Source organism: Spinacia oleracea, chromosome 5 (assembly GCF_020520425.1).
Source record: "Spinacia oleracea cultivar Varoflay chromosome 5, BTI_SOV_V1, whole genome shotgun sequence".
Classification (NCBI taxonomy): domain Eukaryota; kingdom Viridiplantae; phylum Streptophyta; class Magnoliopsida; order Caryophyllales; family Amaranthaceae; genus Spinacia; species Spinacia oleracea.
Genome location: NC_079491.1, coordinates 65,856,595 through 65,882,562, shown reverse-complemented (window position 1 = coordinate 65,882,562; position 25,968 = coordinate 65,856,595). Strand labels below are relative to the sequence as shown.

Genomic DNA, 25,968 nt, shown 5'->3' with positions numbered 1-25,968 from the left:
TGTATACACAAGATTCGTCCTGATTCTTGATTAAGCCAAACTTATTGACTGATTCATCAAATCGTTTATTCTAACTCCTTGATGCATGCTTTAGTCCGTAGATGGACTTCTTAAGCTTGCATACCTTTCCTTGGTTCTTTTGATCGACAAAACCCTCTGGCTGCGTCATAAACACAGTCTCTTCAAGAACACCATTGAAGAAGGCAGTTTTGACATCCATTTGCCATATTTCATAGTCATGAAAAGCGGCAATCGCAAGGATTATCCGAATAGACTTAAGCATTGTGACTGGAGAACAAGTTTCATCGTAGTCAACGCCGTGAACTTGCCTGTAACCTTTTGCTACCAATCTAGCCTTGTATATGTATACAATTCCATCTTTGTCTTTCTTAAACTTGAAGACCCATTTGCACCCGATAGGTGTAAACCCATCCGGCAAATCAACCAAATCCCAGACTTGATTTTCAGACATGGAGTCTATTTCAGATTTCATGGCCTCTAACCATTTAGTGGAGCTTGGGCTCGTCATAGCTTGCTTGTAAGTCATAGGTTCATCACTATCCAATATGAGAACGTCTAAGTTTTCAGTCAAGAGGACGCCTGTCCATCTGTCCGGCTTAAATATAGTTCTACTTGACTTACGAGGGGCAACAACGTTTTGAGGAACTACTCCCACTGGCTCTTCTAAAGACCTTGGCGGTTCATCAACCTGAACTGCTTCTAAAGAGTTCTTAGTTCGTTGTTCGTCTCGAATCTCTTCGAGGTCTATTATTCTCCCACTTGTCAATTTGGAAATATGATTTCTTTCCAAAAATACACCGTCACGAGCAACGAAAACCTTGTTGCACTACTACAGAAATATGATTTTATAGCGCTTTTTTAATAGAGCTTTTACCCATTTCCCTATTAAAGGTATCAAATAAAGCATTTAATAGCGCTTTTACGATAAGCGCTCTCATATGCACATCCTGTTTACCTGTTATAGTGGTTTCAATTGAAACACTATTAAAATATTTAGAAAATAAATGAAAAAAACCGCCTAAGAGAAATATCAATCACGGAGATCGATTGCTCTCCGCCTCCATCCTCACCTCCTCACCTCCTCGCATCTCTATCTCTTTCTTCCTTACCTCACGGAGATTTCTCTATGCCTCCATCCTCACCTCTTTACATCTCCATCTCTCTCCTCCTTATATCATCCCCTATCTCCTCTCGTATCTCCTCCTCTACTGTCCTTGATATTTTAGCGCCTATGGCAACGGTGTGGCGACGGCGGTGTTGTGGGCGGTGATGTCGGTGCTTGTGGCACTGTAATTCCTAGATTGTGGTTTCGATTGGGTTTATTTGGGGTACGAGCTTCTTCAATTTTCTCTCATAAAGTTTTGATTTTAAGTCTTTTGCATAACTCACAAGTTTAAGTCTTAGGTTTTCAAAATAGATTTCTGATTTAGGTTTATATATTAGGTTTTTGCATAATTGGGCTCCTCGACATTTGATTTTTAGAGCAACTTATGTTTTGTTATTGATTAATTATATTAGTTTTTAGACATTTTGTGGTGTTATATCCTGTGATGCAATTCGTTGTTTATAGCGTCATTTCTCCTCTTTTTGGGGTCGCCTGCTGGAGTGAGATGGTTGTATTCCAACACTTCAACTGATTATAAATTTATAATACTGGGGATGCAACCTCTAATATGACTAGAATCATTTTCTTCTCACCAAATTTTGTTGAATGTTGTGATTCTGCAAGTATCATGCTTGTTTTTGATGTAAAATGTTGCAACTTTTTTGACAGCTAAGGATATGCTTACATTTTTTGTGAATGGTTGCTGAAGTTTCCTGAATACAAATCTACGGAATTTTTTCTTACCGGGGAGAGCTACGCAGGTTATCTTGTAGCTAGCTTGCATCTATTTTCATTTTTAAAGGGTGAATTGGATTATGATATATGTTGTCCAAGTTAACTGGTATTACTTTTCACTTGATTTTATTTATGAGAGTTAAGACTATATAAGGTTGTTGAACCTTGAAGAACTCCGTAGTACGATGGGGTGATATTGTACCAGCAGGATCCTGCTAAGAAAGAATCTACAGTGACAAGTGAAACCCTACTCTTTTCTTTTACTCTAGAGGAACTCGTTCAGAGGATGAAATGAGTAAGAATAAGAAGCGTGCCTTCATTAATATAGACTTAGCTTAGTCATTGGTTTATTGCTTTTCATCTGTGAGTAATATTTTACATTTCTCTTCTTGTTCAATTCTAGCTAATGCTTTCGACAATTTGGAAGAGTGTTTTTTGAAATACAATCACGAATGGCCTTTCCTGCTCGGTGCCCAGTTTAGTGCGGTCAGTCAGACTTAGTAATTCATTTAAACATCTCTTTATAGGCTTCTGTCAATTTAGAACTTGGTTTGTGAACATATTGCATAGACCGATAAGAGTATTAGTTCATAATGTCAGTTGTTGTGCTGATGTTTCTCTGAAAATATTTGCTGCTATTTTTGTGACCATGCTGCTGTTGTGTATGCTCCATTTGTACGAAGATACTATCCTTTATTTAAAGATTAATTTGCACAAGTATAATATCACAAAAGGTAGGCCCAAACTTGCAGCTTAGCTTAAGGTATAGTGCACAAGATCTTACAATTGTTGTCTGTAATATTATATGTGAGGAATGCATAATCAAATATGAAGATGAATTGTTGATAATCAGCAAAGTTACCTATAAATGGTGCAGGCACTGGATACAATTGAGGCCTTCCGGCAAATCAAATGGGATGACGAGCTGAGCATAAAGATCTTTAATAGGCGCAACCTGGTAAGCTAACTAAACTACTTTAAAAAGGCTAAATTCATGGCATAACAAGCTGAGTTAGTAACTAATAGTACTATAGTTACACTACATAACTGATGTTTAAGTTAGTAACTAAATGTTACAAACCAAAAGAAAGATGTGAGGGAAGGTTAGCACAAATCAAAATTCTGCTCCCTCCTTTCATTAACTAGTGTCTTAATTACCTCTTTGGAACTTTTCAGAATTTGGAACTACAGTCTGCCAGAATACTCGGTAGCCATCAATACCTACAATGAAATGGTACATGGGATAGATCTTTATGTATCTTTTTTTGATATTGAACAAACAGATGTGCGTCCAAGGTTCTTGTATGAAAATTGTGACTTTCTTTGTGTACTATATGCTTCTCCATGAGCTGAACTGAGTTACATTGCCTGATACTTACGATATGCTTAGTTTAGGATATGCAATCGTGCTACTTTATTATTGTTCTTGAAGAAGTTTTGTCGCTAGACATGACTGTGGGTTTCTAGCTGTGAGGGGGTCGAAAAAGCGCGAGCCTAATGCGTGACCTGTCCCTCGTGGGTGTGACGATTCTTTTTATTCAATCAAGTGTAATTGGATTTCCTGTGAGTATACACCCAATTGACTAATAATATAGGAGTCGTCATTCAGTTTTCAACGACAATGAGAAAAACTGACGAAACCCGGTTATCGTGACATAAAGGGAGTGCAATTATGTTTGACCACGACGGCCGTAGGTTCCCTTGTGATCCCTGGTGTGGGGATCTCTCAATATACACCCGCAAGGTAGAGATTGAGGTTTCGGGGGACTGTAACTACCGAGAGGAGTAATTCGCTCGTCGATAACTCCAGAGGCAGGATATCCTTACTAGCTCAGCATAAATAATTAAAGGGACATGCGTTAACTATTAAAATAATCTGAATTGATTTTAGCAATATGCAACATAGAATACTAATTCGATCGTGATTATCTGATTTAAATAGCATTAAGGGACCTAGCATGATAATCCGATTTCCCAAAAATATTATATTTGTTAATAGCATTAAGGGACCTAGCATGATAATCCGATTTCCCAAAAATATTATATTTGTTAGGCGTGATAGAACAATCAAATTAGGTTAGTTTAACAGTTCATAGAAAGGGCGAGGAAAGCAGTTAAATCATCGAAAAGGGACATATTACGACGCCCCCTTGAGAGGTGCGTCACGGTTCTCAGAAAACTAACCACTTTGACTTTGCTATTTCTCCTTTTTATTTAACGAATCTTAATTATGGGACAGGATACGTTCTGTTCGATTTATGGATCGATTGCGACAGAACGCGTGAACAGTTTCGCAGCGAAAGGCTTAGGCTAAGGGGTTTAGAGTCAATACTCAGAATATATTATGTGTTGTCGTGTGTCTGTTTCACGTCGAAACTAGGGGCCTATTTATAGGGAAGAGTTCGTGGAAAGATAGAATTGCAGAGTTCTAATCCGCAAAGAATTAGGAAAAAACACGTCCCAGGTAATTTCGCCGCCCAGCTCTGGGCGTCAAAGATTTCGGCGCCCAGGGCTGGGCGTTGAAAATAGAGATCCATGCAATTTCAGCGCCCAGGGCTGGGCGTCAAAGATTTCGGCGCCCAGCTCTGGGCGTTGAAAGTGATGTCTGGGCCGAATTCTTTGTCAGATTCGGATTCCTGAAATCCGTAGAGTTTGAGATTAATTCGAGTCTTTTAGCAAGTATTAATTTTGTGACGGAATGCGTCTGGGCCCGTTACGAACTCTAGGCTCGTTAGGATTTCAATTAATACGTAACTCTTATTTTCGAATCATATTAGGAATAGGATTCTCGCAGTTTTCTATCTCATTTAGGATTTATGTTGGAATGCAACACCTAATTCTGACAGGTTTCTATCTTTTATGATTTTGCCACTTTTAGAAGCTACTTTTTACGGCAGTTACTATTTTTAGCAGGTTTCCATAAATAGCTGGTTTCGGGTGAAATGAAAAGGGGAATTGAGATTCGTTTATTTTATAGGAGATGCGTTGTCAAGTGGAGTTTTTATGCTTTCATCATCGAACCTTTCCCTTGCGGGAATGGGGACAAAAGTAGGTGTCTACAGTTAGCCCCCACTTTGACTGAGTCTTGGAGTAAGACGATGGTCAACGTATTAGACGGAGTGCGTCACACAAGCCATGGTGTAGGTGACCTGTTTTGCGAGGGTCTCACGAGCCCCCGAGTGATAACATTTGACTTAAGGGTCCTCCTTTGAAGTGTCGACATATCCCTCACGTGTCATTGGGATTTGTCAACTGATAGTATAGAAACTTCCTCACTTTGTCATTGGAAGGATCTAAAGATGCGTAGAAACTCCCTCACTTTGTCATTGGGAGTAACTACAGATGTTTTCGAAATTAAAGCTGTAAAGTGTAATTGGGCCTGGCCAAGCCCAATCACGAGGTAAAACGTTTTTAAAGATTCTCATTTTCAGAGCTAGCTAAACGAGAAAACCCCCTTGTTTTTATAAGACGTAAAATGAAGGAAAATCCAACAAACCAATCCTTTAATTTTTGGAAAAAGGGAAAACCAATAAAAGTTATCGCTGCAGCGACTAAGGACCTGCGCTGTTAGTGACGCAGATCCCGCCCGCTGAAGGTGGGCGAGCCTGTCCGCTGAGGGTGGACCCCCCGTCCGATAGAAGTGGACGAATCTGTTTGATGTTTTTGAAAAAAAGGACCTACGCGGTTTGTGACGTAGACCCCGCCGGCTGAAGATGGCGAGCCTGTGCGCTGAGGGTGGACCCCCCGTCCGATAGAAGTGTACGAATCTGTTTAATGTTTTTGAAAATAAGGACCTACGCGGTTTGTGACGTAGACCCCGCCGGCTGAAGATGGCGAGCTTGTCCGCTGAGGGTGGACCCCCCGTCCGATAGAAGTGGACGAATCTGTTTTGAAATTTTTGTTTATTTTTGAAAATAAGGACCTACGTGGTTTGCGCCGTAGACCCCGCCGGCTGAAGATGGCGAGCCTGTCCGCTGAGGGTGGACGCCCTGTCCGATAGAAGTGGACGAATCTGTTTTGAAATTTTTGTTTTTTTTTTTGAAAATAAGAACCTACGTGGTTTGCGCCGTAGACCCCGCCGGCTGAAGATGGCGAGCCTATTTTAAATTTGAAGACTTTATTCTTCGAAAAACTGAGGACCTGCGCGGCTAGTGACATAGACCCCACCCGCTGAGGGTAGGCGAGCCCATTTTTGAATTTCTTATTTTGCCTATGTAGAAGAGCTTTTGGTGATTACAACCTGTTGGTGGGTCGTAATATTTTTAGATGTGTCCTATAAGTGGGTCCACACTCTGTATATTTTGTTTAACAATATACTTTTTGAGATATCCAAACATGACATGGTGCATGGCGCAGTCCGGGATTGTGATTTTGATCGCGCGCTCCTCGTTGGAGTCTATTTTTTTCGTGAGCCCCCAAGCACTGGGGCTCGTCGGTTGTTTTTCGCATCTTGTAATCATGTTTGGGATCATGCTCGTATGTGCGAGCGACCTTTGAGTATGGCAGGGCCTACTAGAAGTTAGGGCCTTTTTTGAGCATGGGTACAATTTTGGCGCCCAGCCTGGGCGTTGAAATAATTCACGCCCAGGTGGGGCGTTGAAAGTGTTGTTCGGGCTGGTGTTTTGATGACACAGTTGGCCTCTTGTTCATTCGTTTATTTCACTTGGAAGTTTTATGTATTCTCTTTTCTTTTGTTTTTTTCTTTGTTTTTAGAATGTGATGATTTTCTTGAGAAGCCGTAGCCGATTGGTGGACTACGGTGCTTGTCGCTTTGGGGCGATTATTTTAAGGAACTGTTGCTCTTAAGGCGTACAGTTATTGCAATAGTCGGGCGAGTCTATATGGCCCGAGGAACATACCTTGAGGTGTAAGACTTTGATCGCTCTTATATTTTTTGAACGTGTTCGTGAATGATGATATGTATGTGCGAACGAGCGTTCATAGAATGGCCGTTGTGTGCGGTCCATTAATCAGATTACTTGAATTGTTTCATTTTTTTTTTTTGAGCAACGACTGATTTTGAATAGTTTGCTTAGAAGTTTGATAGGGTTCAGGCCCATTCATGAAGTGGGCTCAAACATCGTGCCCTTTCGATTGTTCAAACATTTGCTTCGAGATTTTTTTTTTCTATGGTTGTTTCGTAGCTTGGAGCTCCCAAGTATGCATGTTGGGATGCTTCATTTTGGCGTACGATTTTTGTAGGTTCTTTCGAGAAAGATGCCTTGGGGTTCCGCTCGTGTAGTAGCGAGCTATCCCTTTCGTGGTAGGTAATATTTTGCTACCTTTAATCCTTAATGTAGAAGTCGTGGGGCTTGCATTTTGATAAGTAGTCTTTGCCTCTTTTACACATGTTCCTTAGTGCAATATGCCTTACTCTTTTTTAGACTTGTACTGCGGGATTATGGTGCAACGCAGGCTTGTGTGGCCTAACGGCGTGTCTTAGAACATTCCTCCAAGTGTTGGGATATCATTATTTGGAGTACTTCATCGTGCTGAATCGTTCAGGTGCTCGAACAAGTGTAGCACCTTCTGCGTGGGTTTGCACGGCTTGTTCGATGCGATGATTCACAGGTATTTCTTTCTTGTTTTTGTATCTGGGCAAAACTTGGCTAGCAGAAAGATTCAGCGCCCAGGCTGGGGCGTTAAAGATATCGGCGCCCAGCTCTGGGCGTTGAAAATGATTTCTGGGCAGTACTTTGACAGTTTTTTTGATTTTTTTTTCTTTCGCTTTTGCTTTGGAACGATGTAGACTGTGTAACGGGCGCTTTATAGGGCGAGCGTTATGTGCAGTAGCTTGATCGGAGTTTTGGTGACTCGCGATTTTCAGTTACCCTTGTTAGTGGGGTGACTTTATATATTCTAAGTAGTGCTTAGAATTTGGGAGGGGTTGTAGCCATTCAAAGGTTCATTTTGCACGATTAAAGCTTAGGATTGATCCCCTATGACGTATGTATAGCATTAGCGTCGAGAATTTACGATAAAATCGTCACTTCGAGCATTTTTAGAGTGTTTTTCCCAAGCCCCCAACTGTAGCAACGGGATTAGCTTGGTGCTATAATGCTTGGCATACGTTTTTATGCATTCATGGTGACACGGATCATGAATAGTTTGAACCAGACTCGTTTAGTGCGAGGTATGTTCGAGTAGTGATTTTGCTACTTCTCTTGTAGATGACGTATTGTGCGACATTGCCATGGTCAAGGTAGTCACATGTTGAAGTGTGCCTTGTCCAAAATCTAGGTGCCTTTCTTTACCCATAATCATATTTGGAAATCTTTTGACTCACTTGCAAAATTGAGATAAACGCATACTTAGCTTAAACCAAACGACACTTTATTATGTTCGAAGAAGTCTTTAGAAATCATTTGAAAAATTATATAAAAATCCGAATCCTACCGTGTACAATCCGAGGTGTCCTAAGTAGGTTGACTTATAGAAGGGTTCGTACAGGATTACATGAGTGAATCAAAATACTGTTACGATTTTTGGAATGCTGTCTAAGGATTTGCTGGAAGCCAGGGTGCAGGCGTCAAGATATACTTGTGCCCGTTTGGCATATGCTTTAGGCTTTTAAGGCCATCTTTTCCAGAATTGCGGGAATATAAACCGTTTTCAAATTGACTTAGATTTACTTGGTGTATGTCTGTATAAGAGGTTAGGGTATACTTAGTTCTTTCCCTAGCTCTTTCATTTCAATTTTTTTAGCCCCCAGTTGCTATTATGTTTTCCCATTAATGATGCTTTTAGATTTCGATTTTAGATGCCCGTGTCATATGTCTGAGTAGGGTGAGCCTTGGTTAAGTGCCAAGTCCTATTGACAATGTACCATTTATTTTTTCAAAGGGGATTAGCAGGCATTTGAATTACCATGAACGGGTGCCCTGAGTTCGAAGGAACGATGGGGCAGTGCCGTAGAACAATCCTCTTTATTGCAAGCTTACTGACCTTACTACTTGTTGGCGATCATGACTGTGTCTAGTGGTGAAAGAAAGTCTTTAAGTGAGTTAGTTCGCTTTAGGGAGGGTCAAGTTGAGTTCTTTAGAGGTCATGGACGCTTGCACTAGCCCCCATTCAATTGAGGCAAAGCGGTCTTTTGAGTCTTGGCTAAGTGCCTAGGAGTGTGAGTGCTCCTTCTGGCAAGGGTATGTGCCCTTATTATTTTTCGATGTGTGCTCATTAATTTTGGCATCTTGATGACTTGGATTCTTCTTTTGACTTAAATCTTTCTTTCGACTTGGGTTGCAAGTAATTAAATTTCAATAAGGGACTTCTATTTTTATTCTTGTTATTCTATAGGCTTTAATATTTTTGCAAATTGGTTGGACCGAATCATGGATTGCCTACGTATCCGCCTTAAATAGATTTAATTTGGAATCAGTTCTTGCGTAGTTCTTAGGCTAGAAAATGGTTTTTTAGAATTCCGATTTTAAACAAGTACGTTCTGAGGTGGAAACATATTTGAAACGGTAGAATAAGGGAAGTTTATTATTATTTAAATCTACTGCCAAAAATTTGTTTTATATTTGTTTTATATTCATTTTGAGTACATGTATTTTTTGGTGGTACGTATATCTGAATACGTGTTGTACCCCCCCAAGTGTTCGTTATTTTTCCGTGCATGTGCGGATAAAATGACGAGCACTTCTGGACAAATTTTAGCAAGCAGAGAGATTCAGCGCCCAGGCTGGGGCGCTAAAGATTTCGGCGCCCAGCTGTGGGCGCTGAAAATTATTTCTGGGTGGATCTTTTTTTTTGGTGCGCTAAATGCTTCTTTTCCTTTTTAGACTAACTTTAGAGGCGCTTTTGCAAAGTTTCTTTTTTATTATTCACATTTTATTATTTTTTTTGCACTTTCATTTGTTTCCCTTTTTTTGTTTGTGACTCAAGACGGCTTGAAAGATGGGTTCAATGAGATAGGATAAGTTGTATAGGTATTAGTCGAGCATGAGGATTACACCTGCTAGGGCTCACAATTTGCAGCCTCAAGCTAGTGCCATGAGTTTAAATCAACCAAGGTCAATGAGTGGTATGGGGACGGCTTAAGGGTATATCAACAGGATGTATCCACACAAGTTATATGGTCATTATGCTAATGGTGGTGTAAGAACAGGTTTTGGGCTTTGGAAACAATGGGTATGACGCACGTGTCAATGGTCGTGCGTGGTTTGCAGTTGACAACAAGTTCAAGAACAAGAGTCGAGGTAATGGTTTCTTGGGTTATGGCAATGAGAACATGGATGGGTTAGATGAGCTGAACAGGGACCCCAGAGCGAATGCGTCTAAGAGCATAAGGATTGGAAAGGGTAGACATCGTAGAATTTTATGATTTGGATTGGTTGACTCAATTCTTTTCCTTCGTTTATTTGGGTAGGTTTCGCACTTTGGGAGGTATGGGCTAAGTATTTCATGGCTCTTTTTCGCTCTCCCTTTTCTCTTTCTCTTTTTTAAGCATTTCGTGGCTTGCTCTTTTCGCTCTCTTTTTTCTCTTTCTATTTTTTCCTTTTTGCATGGGATTTCTCCCTAATATAAATCCTTCAATTTTTTTATTTGGGCTAAAAGGTAGATGGTTATGGTCTTTGAGTCACAAGGCGAGACTGAGTGAGCCTCGTTTGGTAGGCCTATAGTGGACCTTTAATTTTAGTAGGCCTAGGGTGGACTTTTAAATTATCTTACTTTGCAAGCGTATTTAGTCGTTTCTTAAAATGTGCAAATAGCGTAGATTCAAAATGTTGTTTTTACCTTATTGAAATTTAACGAAAGAATTACATCGAAAATAGTTTTTTACAGTTTTCGGGATTTAATTGGAAGTTGTGATTTAGATTCAAACTTTCATTAATCTTTCTTAATATAACCCGTGTATGAATACAAGGAGGTGGCCTAGACTCAAAATAATGACGTGGCGTAAGACTATAATACTTGACCAAGCAAACTTTCAGACTTAGGCTAATTGGACCATAACTTTCGTTGGTTGACACTTTAGATTTTAACCCTTGGGTGTTCATTTGTCATGCGCCATTTTGCTTAATGTTGGCAAGGTAGTTAGTTGGGGAGATCGAATTTTTATTTTCGCAAGACTAGAATCATTGGTGCGGCTTCTCTCTTAGTGTGTATTGCTTTACCCCAATGGTAGCCCTATTGGTATGCCGATTTGGGTATTTTCATGGTTGGTCATGTTGCATTCATGCAAAATCTTTTAGTCCGTACTTAATAGTATTTCAAGTAGTGAGTGACTCGAGAGGACTATGATAGTCGTGACCCAATGTGATTATAAGCCTTGAGGCCATTAATTTTTTCTTTGCTAATGGTGTTGACACCTTAGGTTCACTTTGGGGGTTGTGCGACTATGGGGGAATGATTTTCAGAACGTGACCGTTTCCATTTTGCAAATACTATAATATATTCTTTTCATTGGTGAGAGAGTATTGAGGCCGTAGACTCTTAGCAAGGGATGACCATTACATAGGGGTGTTTGTTGATTTAAATGTTAGGAAGGGAGACTCAATATGGTTTAACCTTTTAACTCGTAGAACGACACCAAGCATTAGGACCGATTCTATGGATAAGACAACTAAGACTTAGGATTTGGGTTGTATTTTGGCATAGCCTAGTCTAGACTCGGATTTTTTTTTTTTTTTCTTGAAGACTCTAATTCGAACATTATTTTTTGAATATTTTGCCTGTGTGACATTCAAGGTCGTTTAATTAGCATGCTCGGTTTTGGTGCCGAGCATTGTCGTCGTAGGACGCCTAACAACGACACAAAGAGTTATTTATTTTTTATAAGTCACTTTTAGAATCGAGTGCTTTTTCATACGCCCTCGTAGCAATTACGAAAAGTTGTTTTTTTTTTTTGCTACGTATTTTCTTCATGCGTGGGCACCGAGGCTGCTGCGCTTGACCAGAAGGCCAAGCAGCAACTTCAGCGCCCAGCGTGGGGCGTGAGAAATTCTGGCGCCCAGCCAGGGGCGTTGAAAATTCGTCCCTGGCTGGTTCTCGTTTTCTGTTTTCTGTTTATGCGACTTCGATTTGCGTGCTTGCCTAATAACGTCCTTTACGCGTAACAGCGTTTTGTGGGATTCGTTACAGGCCATCCCGAGCGTCGCTTATTTTGTGGCGATCACTCGGGTTTGCGGAACACGTTTTTCTGTAACTCTTTGGCCAATTAGTCTATGAATGTTTGGGCAGTTTTTAAGGTCGTTGGTTTTCTAGGATAGTTTGTCACACACAATCACATATTTCGCTACACATAACTACATTACAAACATGGATTTGAAAATTAAATACGCCATGTAGTTTATGATAGGCTTCTATGGGTAGTTTATTTGCGCCTGGCCTGGTACCGTTTCTATCGTAGATCCAACACATGCCCCGGTCGAGGTAGTGTCTTCAACAGACGAATTTCGCTCAAGAGGCCAACCCGCAAATGCAAGCCAAGGGGGCATGCAGGCGAGAGGGACCTAATGAGCGAGCGATTGGGTTCGGGATAGGTGTACTACCTGCACAAGCACCGAGTGGGAAACATGCGCGGCGTATGCACCCCCTATTGGCGAAAAAGGTATCCTTAGTCCCAACTCCCGAGGGAGCCGAGATTCGTTATGATGTTCTGCCCGTTCACATTAATATGCTGATTTTCAGGTCGTCCCAACTTGATGGGGAAATAAACGCGGGGTAGGATCGTTTCACCCTTCGGCTATTTTGATTACCTACAAGCACGAGTATTACCTTCACTATCCCCAGTGGAGTCGCCACTGTGAGGGGGTCGAAAAAGCGCGAGGCTAATGCGTGACCTGTCCCTCGTGGGTGTGACGATTCTTTTTATTCAATCAAGTGTAATTGGATTTCCTGTGAGTATACACCCAATTGACTAATAATATAGGAGTCGCCATTCAGTTTTCAACGACAATGAGAAAAACTGACAAAACCCGGTTATCGTGACATAAAGGGAGTGCAATTATGTTTGACCACGACGGCCGTAGGTTCCCTTGTGATCCCTGGTGTGGGGATCTCTCAATATACACCCGCAAGGTAGAGATTGAGGGTTCGGGGGACTGTAACTACCGAGATGAGTAATTCGCTCGTCGATAACTCCAGAGGCAGGATATCCTTACTAGCTCAGCATAAATAATTGAAGGGACATGCGTTAACTATTAAACTAATCTGAATTGATTTTAGCAATATGCAACATATAATACTAATTCGATCGTGATTATCTGATTTAAATAGCATTAAGGGACCTAGCATGATAATCCGATTTCCCAAAAATATTATATTTTTTAGGCGTGATAGAACAATCAAATTAGGTTAGTTTAACAGTTCATAAAAAGGGCGAGGAAAGCAGTTAAATCATCGAAAAGGGACACATTACGACGCACCCTTGAGAGGTGCGTCACGGTTCTCAGAAAACTAACCACTTTGACTTTGCTATTTCTCCATTTTATTTAACGAATCTCAATTATGGGACAGGATACGTTCTGTTCGATTTATGGATCGATTGCGACAGAACGCGTGAACAGTTTCGCAGCGAAAGGCTTAGGCTAAGGGGTTTAGAGTCAATACTCAGAATATATTATGTGTTGTCGTGTGTCTGTTTCACGTCGAAACTAGGGGCCTATTTATAGGGAAGAGTTCGTGGAAAGATAGAATTGCAGAGTTCTAATCCGCAAAGAATTAGGAAAAAACACGTCCCAGGTAATTTCGCCGCCCAGCTCTGGGCGTCAAAGATTTCGGCGCCCAGGGCTGGGCGTTGAAAATAGAGATCCATGCAATTTCAGCGCCCATGGCTGGGCGTCAAAGATTTCGGCGCCCAGCTCTGGGCGTTGAAAGTGATGTCTGGGCCGAATTCTTTGTCAGATTCGGATTCCTGAAATCCGTAGAGTTTGAGATTAATTCGAGTCTTTTAGCAAGTATTAATTTTGTGACGGAATGCGTCTGGGCCCGTTACGAACTCTAGGCTCGTTAGGATTTCAATTAATACGTAACTCTTATTTTCGAATCATATTAGGAATAGGATTCTCGCATTTTTCTATCTCATTTAGGATTTATGTTGGAATGCAACACCTAATTCTGACAGGTTTCTATCTTTTATGATTTTGCCACTTTTAGAAGCTACTTTTTACCGCAATTACTATTTTTAGCAGGTTTCCATAAATAGCTGGTTTCGGGTGAAATGAAAAGGGGAATTGAGATTCGTTTATTTTATAGGAGATGCGTTGTCAAGTGGAGTTTTTATGCTTTCATCATCGAACCTTTCCCTTGCGGGAATGGGGACAAGAGTAGGTGTCTACACTAGCCTTCTATCCTCTATTACTCTATATTTTCAGAGACTTACAAAGATTAGGAGAACTAAGCCATAATAGCGTCAGAGTCTAATGTGAGGCGTTTGTGTTGAATTTTAATGAGCATCATCATCCAATCTATAGTGCTGCGTTGTTTCTGTTTGCTTCCATGCCTCTTGAGGTTGTGTAAACTGCAGATTTTTAGTATCTGCTTACTGCCACACCCTCTTGAGGTTGTTTAATCTATAGGTTCCCATAAAAACCATATATTAGTATTATTGTAAATTGTAGAATTTTTTTTCCTGTCAGCTACCAAACCATTAAAATAAGTTACATCAGAATAGAACAGTTGTGTTCTCATAAACTCTATCTTTTCAATTAGAGTAGATTTTCTAAGGGGGAGTTGTGTTCTTGTAGACTCTTTCTTTTCAATTAGAGCAGGTGAGTTCTGTTGCAATTTGCAGCTGTATGTTGAGTTGTTATGGTCAGCTTATGCTATTCTAGACCGATATCTGCAGACCATGAGCTTTTAGAGGAATACAATTTATATTTTTACTTCTATCATGCACTCGTTGTTCTGTTATGGACTCGCTTCTACTGTGAATGTATGCTGGGAATTTCATCCAACGTTAGTGCAAAGAACTCACAAATTCACCCACAACCTGATAACAATACACACACAAGAATACACACACAAATTCTCTATGCCTTTCTTCTTATTTATACAAAGCTGAGTAGATGACATTTAATGTTTTTCTTGTCTTCTAGCAGCAACTACATTGTGTTCTCTCTTCTTGCTTCTCCTGTCCTTGTTCAACTGTCCTGCCGATGTTGTACTTGTCTGCTGCTGTGTTGCTATGTCAAAGGGGATGGCTGCTCTTGTTGTTGGTTTCACGTATGTCAACTAGTACGGTTCATGTCAGTTTGTTGCCTAACCAATCAACAAATACTAACTTATTCATTGGTTTGTTACACTCATAACCTATTAATAAGAATCGTTCCCTGTTAACTAGTGACATCCCGGATGAACCTCTTGGTTTTTGAGTCCGTTTTTTCAAGGCATCCATCTTTGATCCATCTTTGCACCTTTAATTTATAATATATCAGCAAGGCATTATCTGCAATTCTTTTCCAAAATGTGAAATTCATTTTCTTCTTCATGTATGATATTTAATGTTTATGGTAATACTAATTCTTTCGGTTTTTTTCCCTTATATATATGTATGAATTCTTATACCCCATTGTTTCGCAGTACTTTTCAGATTGTCAGTTTCCAAGTTATGAAGAGCAGATTGACGAAGTAAGAATCGAATGGGTGCGCCATGTTGTTCAACAATTGTATAATCACTTGGTTATGTTGAAGGAACCAACATACATAAGACTATTGATTAATGTATTTTATGTAGTTTAGTGTTTAGAATTTTAATTTGGATTTATGTAATCGGTTTTATTATTGTGACAATGGCAAAAATGCTTTTAATTGAGGTTTGAAAATTAATTTTGAACTATTTACTATTCTTTAATATATGGTGTTATTTGAGGCAAAAAATGAAATATTTTTCTGCTATATTATAAATATATATATATAAAGCTTTTGATAGCGTTTCATATACATCCGCTATTAGAAATTAATTTAAAAGATGGCGCCAAATCTTTAATAACGTTTCTTTAATAGCTTATAATGTCCTATGAAAGAAACATTTGAATTATCCTACTATTACATATAACAGCGCTTTTCAAAAGCCCTATTAAAGGTACCTTTTACTTTTAATAGCCGAGCCATCAACAGGGCTTCAAGAAGCGCTGTTAAAAACATTATTAAGCGCTATTAAAAGCAATTTATGTCGTAGTGTTGTCTGACTTGTTGTAGAAATAATAACCCTTTGTTTCTTTTGGATACCCAACGAAGAAACACTTGTCAGATTTTGGTTCGAGCTTGTCCGAAATTAATCGCTTGACCTATGCCTCGCAACCCCAAATATTCAGAAAAGACAACTTTGGAAGTTTCCCAGTCCATAATTCGTATGGAGTGTTTTCAACAGCTTTTGACGGAGCACGATTCAGTGTGAGTGTTGCAGTTTGCAACGCATGTCCCCAAAATTGTAAAGGAAGTTTGGCTTGACCCATCATTGACCTGACCATATCGAGTAAGGTCCTGTTTCTCCGGTCCGATACTCCATTCCATTGAGGTGTCCCCGGAGTAGTCTATTCAGAAAGAGTACCGCATTCTTTTAGATGGTCATCAAACTCGTGGCTAAGATATTCACCTCCTCGATCCGATCTTAGAGCTTTGATTTTCTTGCCATGTTGATTCTCTACTTCATTTTGAAATTCTCGGAATTTCTCAAACGATTCAGACTTGTGTTTCATTAGGTTAATATAGTCATATCTACTAAAATCGTCCGTAAACATTATGAAATAGCTGAACTCACCTCTAGCTTTCGTACTCATAGGCCCACATACGTCCGTATTATTAGGCCCTAGTAGTTCGCTTGCTCTTTCTCCCGCCTTTGTAAAAGGTTGCTTTGTCATTTTGCCAAGTAAACAAGATTCGCATTGATCAATCATCTCTAAGTCGAATGATTCTAGAATTCCTTTCCGTTGAAGTAATTCCATGCGCTTTGTATTTATATGGCCTAATCGACAATGCCACAAAAATGTGAGATCTGAATCACCAGTTGTAGCCTTTTTAGTATTTATATTATAAATGTGTTTGCTCGTGTCTAGCACATATAGACCATTTTCTTGTTGTGCTGAACCATAAAACATTCCATTCAAAGCAAAAGAACAACTATTGTCTTTAAATTGAAAACTAAAACCTTTAGAATCCAAACTTGAAACGGAAATGATGTTTCTGGTGATACTAGGAACATAGTAACAGTTTTCTAGTTCCAGAACAAAACCACTAGGCAAAGAAATAAAATAAGATCCTACGGCTAATGCAGAAATCCGTGCTCCATTTTCCACGCGTAGATCCATCTCGCCTTTATCAAGCCTTCTACTTCTCCTTAGTCCATGCGGATTGGAACATAAGTGTGAGCCACAACCAGTATCTAATACCCAAGAAGTAGAATTAGCAATATTTCAATGTATAACATACATACCTGAAGTAAAAGCAACGTTCTCGTTCTTCTCATCTTCCTTTCTCTTCAAGCAATCCCTCTTCCAATGCCCCTTCTTCTTGCAATAGAAGCATTCAGAGTCGGTAGGAAAACGAGTCACCCTCTTCTGTTTACCAGAACTGGTGCCGTTGGACTTGGATGAGGGCGTAGCCTTGCCCTTACCCTTCTTGCCCTTATTCTTGCCTGATTTCTTGAAGTTCTTTCCCTTACGCACCATAAGCACATCGTGCTTATTCTCTTGCTTGAGCGTCTTTTCAGCGGTTTTCAGCATAACGTGAAGCTCAGTAAGAGTTTTCTCCATGCTGTTCATGTTGTAATTCAACTTGATGAACTGATCATATCCACTATGAAGCGAATGGAGAATGATGTCAATAGCCATTTCATTTGAGACGTCAGAATCTAGAGTTCTCATGTTCTCAAAGAGTCCAATCATTTTAAGAACATGTGGGCTCACTAGTTCTCCTTTCTTGAGCTTAGTCTCAAGGATCAACCTCTGAGTCTCGAATCTTTCGATTCTGGCTTGGTCCTGAAACATGTTCTTAAACTCCGAGATGATTTGGTAACAATCCGAGTTAATGAACGTTTTCTGAAGTTCAGGACTCATAGATGCAAGAATCACACATTTGACATCCCTGTTGGCCTGGATCCAACGATTAAGGGCAGCTTGAGTTACCTTCGGCCCAACCTCTTTCGGTAACTCTTCCTCAAGGACATATTCCTTTTCCTCATGCATAAGAACTAACTATTTGCAAGTTCCTTTGCCAGTTGAGGAAATTGTTGCCATTCAACTTCTCTTTGTCGAGAATTGAACGCAGGTTGAAAGTGTTGTTATTGTTTGCGGCCATTTGATTACTACAATCGAAAAGAATTTGCAATAAATAACCATTCATAAACTTTAATAACTTTGAAATAAAAGCTAATATGCAATCATTAAAGCTATTAAACATTTCATTCATGCAAAAAGTAAAACATGGTCCGAAATAAATGAAACGATTCTAAGACCCTAAAAGTCCTAAATCCTTAAGCAGCTTTGGCATGTCTTAAGTAGTTTAAGATTCGAGGTAAGCAAAACCTATTGCTAGTAATCTCCAAATTACTCTTGGTTAATAAACTAATACCATAATTTATCCCATTGCCACAACATAATGCCATTGTTGTTTGAGTTGAAACCACAATCAACGTGCTCCTTTGGGACGTCTTACCACCTAAGTCAACTAAAATAGCACATCGCTTTGGCGTAAACCTACTACCTTAGATCAATTAGATTTTTGTAAGTGCTTGATTTGGAAGGCAATTTTTAAACTCAATATTACTTTGGACCTAGTTGTTTCTATGTTGGTTCGATTATTTAGTGAACTTAATCTAATAGATTCATACGAAACAACCTATTCATGCAAAGAATACATACATACATTCAAGCATAATATATATCAAAATGCATAAATAAATGGTGAACTAGTATGGCCCAAAACATCTTGTCTTGAAGCATCCAATCTTCATCTCCTTCTTGTTAGCTTGGCATCGTCTTGAATTTTCGTTCAAATGCTAACTTAAAGTTCTAAACTTAGAAATACTTGAAAATAATAAAATTACATCAAAATTTCCATGGTACGCAGACCATATTTAAAACTTTACATTCAAAGATAGAACGGTTCGCAGACCGTATTTAACTATACTAAATTGGCCATACTAGTCACTTGGAGTACCTGCATTACATAAAATATACATTCTATGCATTCACCCATTCGTATGCTAAAACGAATGGCCCATATAATTGTGCAAGTATTTACGTGAATTAATTAAAATTCACGTTCACATAAACGCGTCCTAAAAGATTAATCAATTTCCAAATTATTAATCCTTAGACTTTATTCTAATTAAAATTGAATTTAATTAAAATAATGCGTCCTACGAAAATAATTAAAAATAATTATTTCATTTTAATTTCATTTAGTGGCTCCCACTCAAACCAATAATTATTCCGGATAATTAATTATAAAATATTAAATTAAAACTCGCGGCCCGGCCAAAGCAAATAAAATATTGAATTAAATATCCCGTTAGCCCAAATTAATGCAAACATGTTGAGCCCAACGAAATAAACAATTTTCAAGGAAAAAAGTTCAAGTGCATGGTTGGGCTAGGCTTGCGCCCAACCCATTGCTCCCTTGTGTGGCCTACGAGGCACACGAGCAAGCTCGCATACCCTGCAGTCTGTGCGCACGCGTGCTCACAGCTTGTCGTTGCGCGCTTCGTCGTGCTCATCGCACCACTGCACGTAGCAGGCTTCGTGCCTTGCTTCGTCGCAACACTCGCAAGCTAAGGCACTGCCTTGCTTTCCCCTTCCCCGCCCAGCGCGCGCGGCACGCAGCTCGCTTGCTGCTGCCCGCGTCGCTGTGGCTCGGCACTAGCATGGCAGCCCGCATGGCTCGTCGAGCCATACGTCCACCCTACCCTTGTGTACGTGCCTTTGGTTCGTGCCTACGGACCAACTTAATTAAAAAAAAATAAAAAAATTCACGAACTTTGCATTAATGTTATTTTCCATAAAAAAGTTACGATTTTAATTTTTGAAAAACAACGGTTTTTACGATTTAATAAACTTAACGACAATCCAATTTCGTAAAATATTAAATCAAGGCTAACATATTCAAATTTTAAGAACGAACAAATCAACTAAAAATTTGAACTTTTAAATAATAAAATCTAAAACTTTAAATCGTTCTTTAACATTTAAATTTCAGATTTTAATAATTAGGTTTAAGTGCGATTAAAATTAACGAAATCATTCAAAATTTTAATCCAATAATTTTTAAAATTAGCCACTGACCCATGAAAGTATATTCCCTTTCCCAATTAACCGAATTATTAGACCTAAATTATTTAAAAAATCAATTAAGGTTCTAAATTTTACGTATTGGGGAAAAGCAAAATTAGGGTTTATACTTTTCGGAAAAATCATAAAATTTTACCATAGATCAAGAATATACCCAGTGATATTGTGTCAAAATTTCAAGCAATCCCGAGTAGTTTAGGTTGACCTTTTAATTGAATTACTTTCCGACACTTTTAATTTTTATTAAAAAAATAACAAAAACGACCACAAAACGACACTTCGAGGACTGTTTTTGCAATTCAGTTCTATTGAGTTGATCTTAGAAAATCGTTTTCAATCAGATTAGGGTTTGAAAAGTCAAAAAAACGGATCTTTTTTATTTCGGAACAACTTATGCGATTAATCCAATAATCCAATAAAAAACCGAAAAAATTACCAAAAAATTCAAAAATTTCGACAGCAGCAAAAATAAATAAAACATGCTAAAATATGCTTTGAATACATAAGGTTCATGATACCACTGTAGGGGAATACAGTTAAACATAATAACATGTGCGGACACAATCCTCAAAGCCAGGAAGCATGTATAAAGCACAGATTAAGCATACTTACGTTTGAAGCGTGTTTTCCTCAGTAATCTGTCAACGAACACGAACTTAGAACTCCACTTTTCGTTCCTCTACTTGGTTCACCGACAGGATCAGATCCGTCTTGATAATGTAGCTTAGACAATCGATCAAGAGTACGTGTTTGCTTTTGGGAAGAACTCACTTTGGAGGCACAGAGAGAATTAGGGTTCTATGAGTCTCTAGGTTTTGAGTATTGATGAATTGTGTTAGGAAAACTTGGGTTGGTAGGTTATTAGAATAACCTTACTAACCGGCCAAGCCACAAGGGCCACGACCGGCCCGCAAGCCCATGCGACACACACACAAGCACGCAGCCAGCTGGGCCGTGGGCCGCGCGTTGTTGCTGCTGTGTTGTTGCCTTGGCCCGCGCGCGCACACGCAGCTGCTCCGCCATGGGCCAGTGCTGCTGTGCTTGCGTTGTGTGCGTGCCGAGCGCCCATGGGCCTTGAGTGCCTCGCGCATTCGGCTCGTGGGCTGCTCTTCGTATTCGCGACTTAATATCGTTCAGGATATTATTTATCGTTTCGTATACGAAGAATCATCGTCATACGATACGGTTTATTCGTTACGCCTAGCTTACGAATATTCGCGATACGATATACGATTCCGATGCAAGGTCGTATCGTATAATACGTTTTCCAAAACTAATTCCCGAAAAGCTATTAAATGAATTTCCGATTCATTTAATCCGGTGATCTGTTACGTGTCATTGGTGTGACCTTGTCGGTTCAGTCAAGAGTAAGCTGTGAGCTTAATATTCATTAGAACTCACTGATCGGAAGCATTGCTCCAGCTAGCTGTTCCGATCACTTGATCTCACTGAATTAATTGTTCGCAAGTAATCTGAACCTTGGTATTAGACTTAGTGCACCTTGGGTGAAGGACATATTTCCTTCAGTAATAAAAGTGTCGGCTGCGTACAACATCATCGTAGGTCGACCATTCATCCATGACGCACAAAGTAGTAGTGTCAACTTACCACCTAACCATGACATACATGTCTAACTTCGAGAGAGCAGAGAGAATCCGAGGCAGTCAAGAGTCAGCAAGATCATGATACTTGACGGCATTAAAAACACCATGCCGGCTAGCTCCATCTATGAACATAACAAGAGAGGAGGCAGTGAAGAGACCCGCAAGGAACCATAGCTCGAAATCAGAGGGTGAACAATCTTTGCTGCCAAAGAAAGAAAAAAGACAGAAACGGGAAAAACCGAAAATTGAAAACCTTGAAGAAAGGGCTGCTGGGCCCAGGGTGCAAGCAGGATGGGAGGTTGAGGAAATTAAGCTGGTAGAAGGAGAGCCAGATAGAACAGTCAAGATAGGAACCGATATTGACCCAGTACTGCGAGTAAACATGATCAACCTGCTACGAGAACACGCTGACGTGTTCGCATTCTCCGCCGACGAAATGTCGGGTATCAGCCCGGATGTAATCGAGCACCGGCTGAACGTCGAAAGAACAGTGAGGCGGTAAAACAAAAGAAAAGAAATTTCTCAACTGAAAAAATTCAAGAAATACAAGAGGAAGTAGAAAAGTTACTGGCGGCAGGATTCATCGAACCGTGTGATTACCCGGAATGGATAGCCAATGCGGTAATGGTAAAAAAGTCCAACAGCTCCTGGAGAATGTGTGTGGATTTCACAAACCTGAATAGAGCATGCCCAAAAGACTGCTACCCACTTTCGAGAATCCACTGGTTAGTCGATTCAACATCCGGGCACGCGTTCCTAAACTTCCTGGATGCGTTTTCTGGATACCATCAAATCAGCCTTGCTAAGGCCGACAGGAAAAAAGCTGCATTCATCACCGAGGGGGGAGTATTCAGTTACAAAGCCATGCCATTTGGGCTTAAAAATGCCGGAGCGACTTACCAATAGCTGGTCGACAGAGTTTTAGCGGAGTAGAAAGGTCGTAATATCGAGGTGTATGTTGGTGACTGTATAGTGAAAAGTAAGGTCGAGAGCGACCATGTGGATGACCTCAGGGAAACATTCGAAACTCTGCGCCGATATCAGATGAAGTTGAACCCTAAGAAATGTGTATTCGGAGTGAAGTCGGGGAAATTCTTAGGTTTCTTAGTCAGCGAGAGGGGAATTAACGCGAACCCAGACAAGGTAGAGGTAATACTCAATTTGCCTCAACCAAAGAGCATCAAGGACGTACAAAGGCTGACAGGAAGAATGGCAGTATTGACAAGGTTTGTTAGCAAGTTGGCAGACAGGTCAATCCCATTCTTCAATACTCTAAAACAGACGGGAAAATTTCAATGGGGAGAGGTCGAGGAAAACGATTTTGAGAAGATTAAAGACCACCTTCGAACATTGCCAACAATAGCCAGGCTGGAAGAAGGCGACAAACTACAACTATATGTATCTGCCTCACCTCACGCCGTCGCCGCCGTCCTAATCATCGAGAAAGACAAGCTCCAACAGCCGGTATACTTCGCTAGCCACGTTCTGAACCAGGCAGAAACAAGATACCCATTGATAGAAAAGCTAGCCTACGCAGTCGTAAAAGCAGCCAAAAAGCTCAGACCATACTTTGACGCACACACCATAGAGGTCCTGACAAATTTCCCATTGGAAAAGGCTCTGCAGAAAATGGATACAGCCGGCAGGCTACTACGGTGGGCTATAGAGTTGTCAGAATACGATATGGAGTTCCATCCCCGCAATGCAATAAAAGCCCAGGTCATAGCCGACTTCGTAGTCGAAGCATCCTACCAGGAGGATGAAACCAAAACAGAAACTTGGGAGATTGCAGTTGACGGATCAGCCGCGCAGTCAGGTGCTGGAGCCGGCATTGTCATGATTTCTTCGGCAAGAGATAAGTTTTGAGTATGCAATCAGATTCACTTTCACAGCATCGAACAATGAGGCAGAATATGAAGCAGCGATCGCGGGACTTTCAAAGAAAGCGGGATGTTCGATTTCTTTTGTAACTTATCCGACAACTATAAATCTAAAAATAAAATTAAACTTATCCAACTGATTGACCTTCTCATACGCTATGAGAAGCGTTGAATAATGTTTTGTTTTCATTTCACTAGTTAGATAAAAATTAGAGAAGTTACCCCTTACCAACAGGAAATCTGGAGTAATTAGGAGCAGAAGGAGGAGGACGTTGGTGATGAAAATAACACAAGAAAAGATTTTTTGCATTTGAATTTTTATTATTATTATTATCTCCAAACAACAAAGGTAGCTCCTTTCTCACCCATGAAATTACATCATCTGAACTTGAATCATCCACCATCTCATACGTCTTCATCAAAAATGGCTCCGACAATGACCTTTGCCCCATTTTTTATATTAATAATTAAACTATTTAATTTATAAAAACACCCTCTTTTCCCCTGTTTTAATTAAATATATATTTTTTTAAATTACTCTAATTTAATCTAGAAAGATCAAAGATTGGAGATTTAGAAGGAAGAAGAAGAAGTAAAAAGCAAAAGTGCAGTTAAAAATTCTCATACCCAACAATAAAATCCAGAAAGAAATGAACCAGAATACATGATATTTACACTTTTTTCTTCCTCAAATTACTTTCCTCTGTTTTTCGTTGGAACAGGAACAACCCCGGTCCTGACATTTTGAGGACCCCAAGCAAAATAAGTGATCAGGGCCCCTTCCTAAATGATACGACTTTCAGGCCCGGTCCTGACATTTTATGGGTCCCAGGAGCAACAAGAAAAAAAAAGGTCCTTATTTAAAAAATTCTACTACGAAGTATTAAGAATTTGCATTAATTGTCACCAAAGAGAATTTCGTTAAGTTTTAATTTATTTTCTAATAAAAATATTTCGTACAATATATGTTTAACAACGTTAATCAACCCAATAACAGGAAGTACGATACCCCTCAAAAGACATTAATAGGAAGTATGAACTACTGATTAAAAAAAAAAAAGTAAACTGCTAAATTATATTTTATTTTTACAACCAATTACTCTTATATTATTTGAGTCTTTTTATTAACACAATCCTATAAAGTCAAAGAGTATAAACAACTAACGTAGCCATAATATTTTATTCAAGAAAAATATTTACTACTAGTATATATTTTGACTTTTTGTTATTTTTATAATATTGAAATCAACGCATTTGGTAAGAAACACAAAGAAACTAGCATTAAAAAAAAGTAAAAATACAAAAGTTACAAAGAAATTAAAAGCTATCCCTTAAAAAAAAAAGGTAGAAGATGTTTGGCATGCGAGCCTCGAACTCGGGTTACAGGTGAATGAGTAAACAAAAGAAACCAAAGCGCCACAATACCCTAACATTTATTAACGCGCGACTTGTCATATATGTACAAAATTGTTAATGGATCAGTCAATGATTTTGGGCCCCTCCCGCCCTTGGGCCCTAGACGGTCGCACTCCTCGCCTATACCCAAGACCGGGCCTGAACAGGAAGAAGGGAAAAGGAAAGGGTTTTCGAATTGGAAAGATCATAACGATAAATTCATATCATATGATAAGAGGATTTTATTTTAAAGATAAAGCTAAGTTGTTGAGGTTTATTTGAAGAAGAAAAGCTCAACATTTGCTCTTTGAGAGGAGTACATTATTATCATATCTCAGCCCCAAATCTTGAGTTCTTTTCATCAGTTTTGCAGCCCTGTTGTTATCTTCATCTCCTAACGGGTCGGGTCTTTCTTGCTTGATTAACCCACATCGAATGAAAAAGACGAACAACAATGAACGAACAGCAATGGAGAGCCATAAGTGTCGGTAAAAAGGGAATTTTTTTTAAGCTTTATTTGGTTGGGAGGAATTGGAAGGAAAAGAAAAGAAAGGAAAGGTAAAATAAGGTTTCCTGTATTTGGTTCAAATAATTATATGGGAAGTGGAAAGAAAAGAAGGGAATTGGAAGGAAACCTCCTTTATAAAATTTCCACTTTACTTTCCTCCCAAAATTGGAGGAATTTGGAAGGAAAGAGAAAATTAAAAGCTGTCGTTTATATTTCCTTTCTCTTCCCTTCATTTCTTTCCCTTAAACCAAAAACAGGAAAATAAAATCTCTTTCTCTTCCCTTCTTTTCCTTTCTTTTCCCTTCCTTTCTTTTCTCTTCCTTTCCTTTACTAATAATGAACCAAATAGGGCCTTAAAGAAAGGTCGAATGAGAAGACGACAAGTAGAAGGACTTGGAAGGAATTTATTGAAAAGTCAGCATTGTTCAAATAAGTTTTTCACTCAAACTCCCTATTCTCTTTTATATATAGTTAAACCGCCTCCGTA

General features: G+C 39.5%; 1 protein-coding gene across 12 annotated transcripts; it reads left to right on the top strand.

Moving 5' to 3' along the window:
• Positions 1-962: 962 nt before the first annotated feature.
• Positions 963-15,641, top strand: LOC110800562 (uncharacterized). 12 transcript variants are annotated; one of them, XR_008921102.1, is made up of 6 exons: positions 963-1,349; positions 1,796-2,347; positions 2,739-2,819; positions 3,038-3,095; positions 14,908-15,031; positions 15,389-15,641. XR_008921102.1 is itself a non-coding variant. In XM_056828633.1 (6 exons), the coding sequence occupies exons 2-6, from the start codon at positions 2,153-2,155 to the stop codon at positions 15,418-15,420; spliced, it is 324 nt and encodes a 107-aa protein (XP_056684611.1). In that variant the 5' UTR covers positions 964-1,349; positions 1,796-2,152; the 3' UTR covers positions 15,421-15,641. The 12 variants fall into 12 exon arrangements, 2 of the variants coding, with proteins under 2 accessions (XP_056684611.1, XP_021861568.1); XM_056828633.1 differs by lacking the exon at positions 3,038-3,095 and having other exon boundaries at positions 964-1,349; positions 1,796-2,156; positions 2,265-2,347; XR_008921099.1 differs by lacking the exon at positions 14,908-15,031 and having other exon boundaries at positions 965-1,349.
• Positions 15,642-25,968: the final 10,327 nt, after the last annotated feature.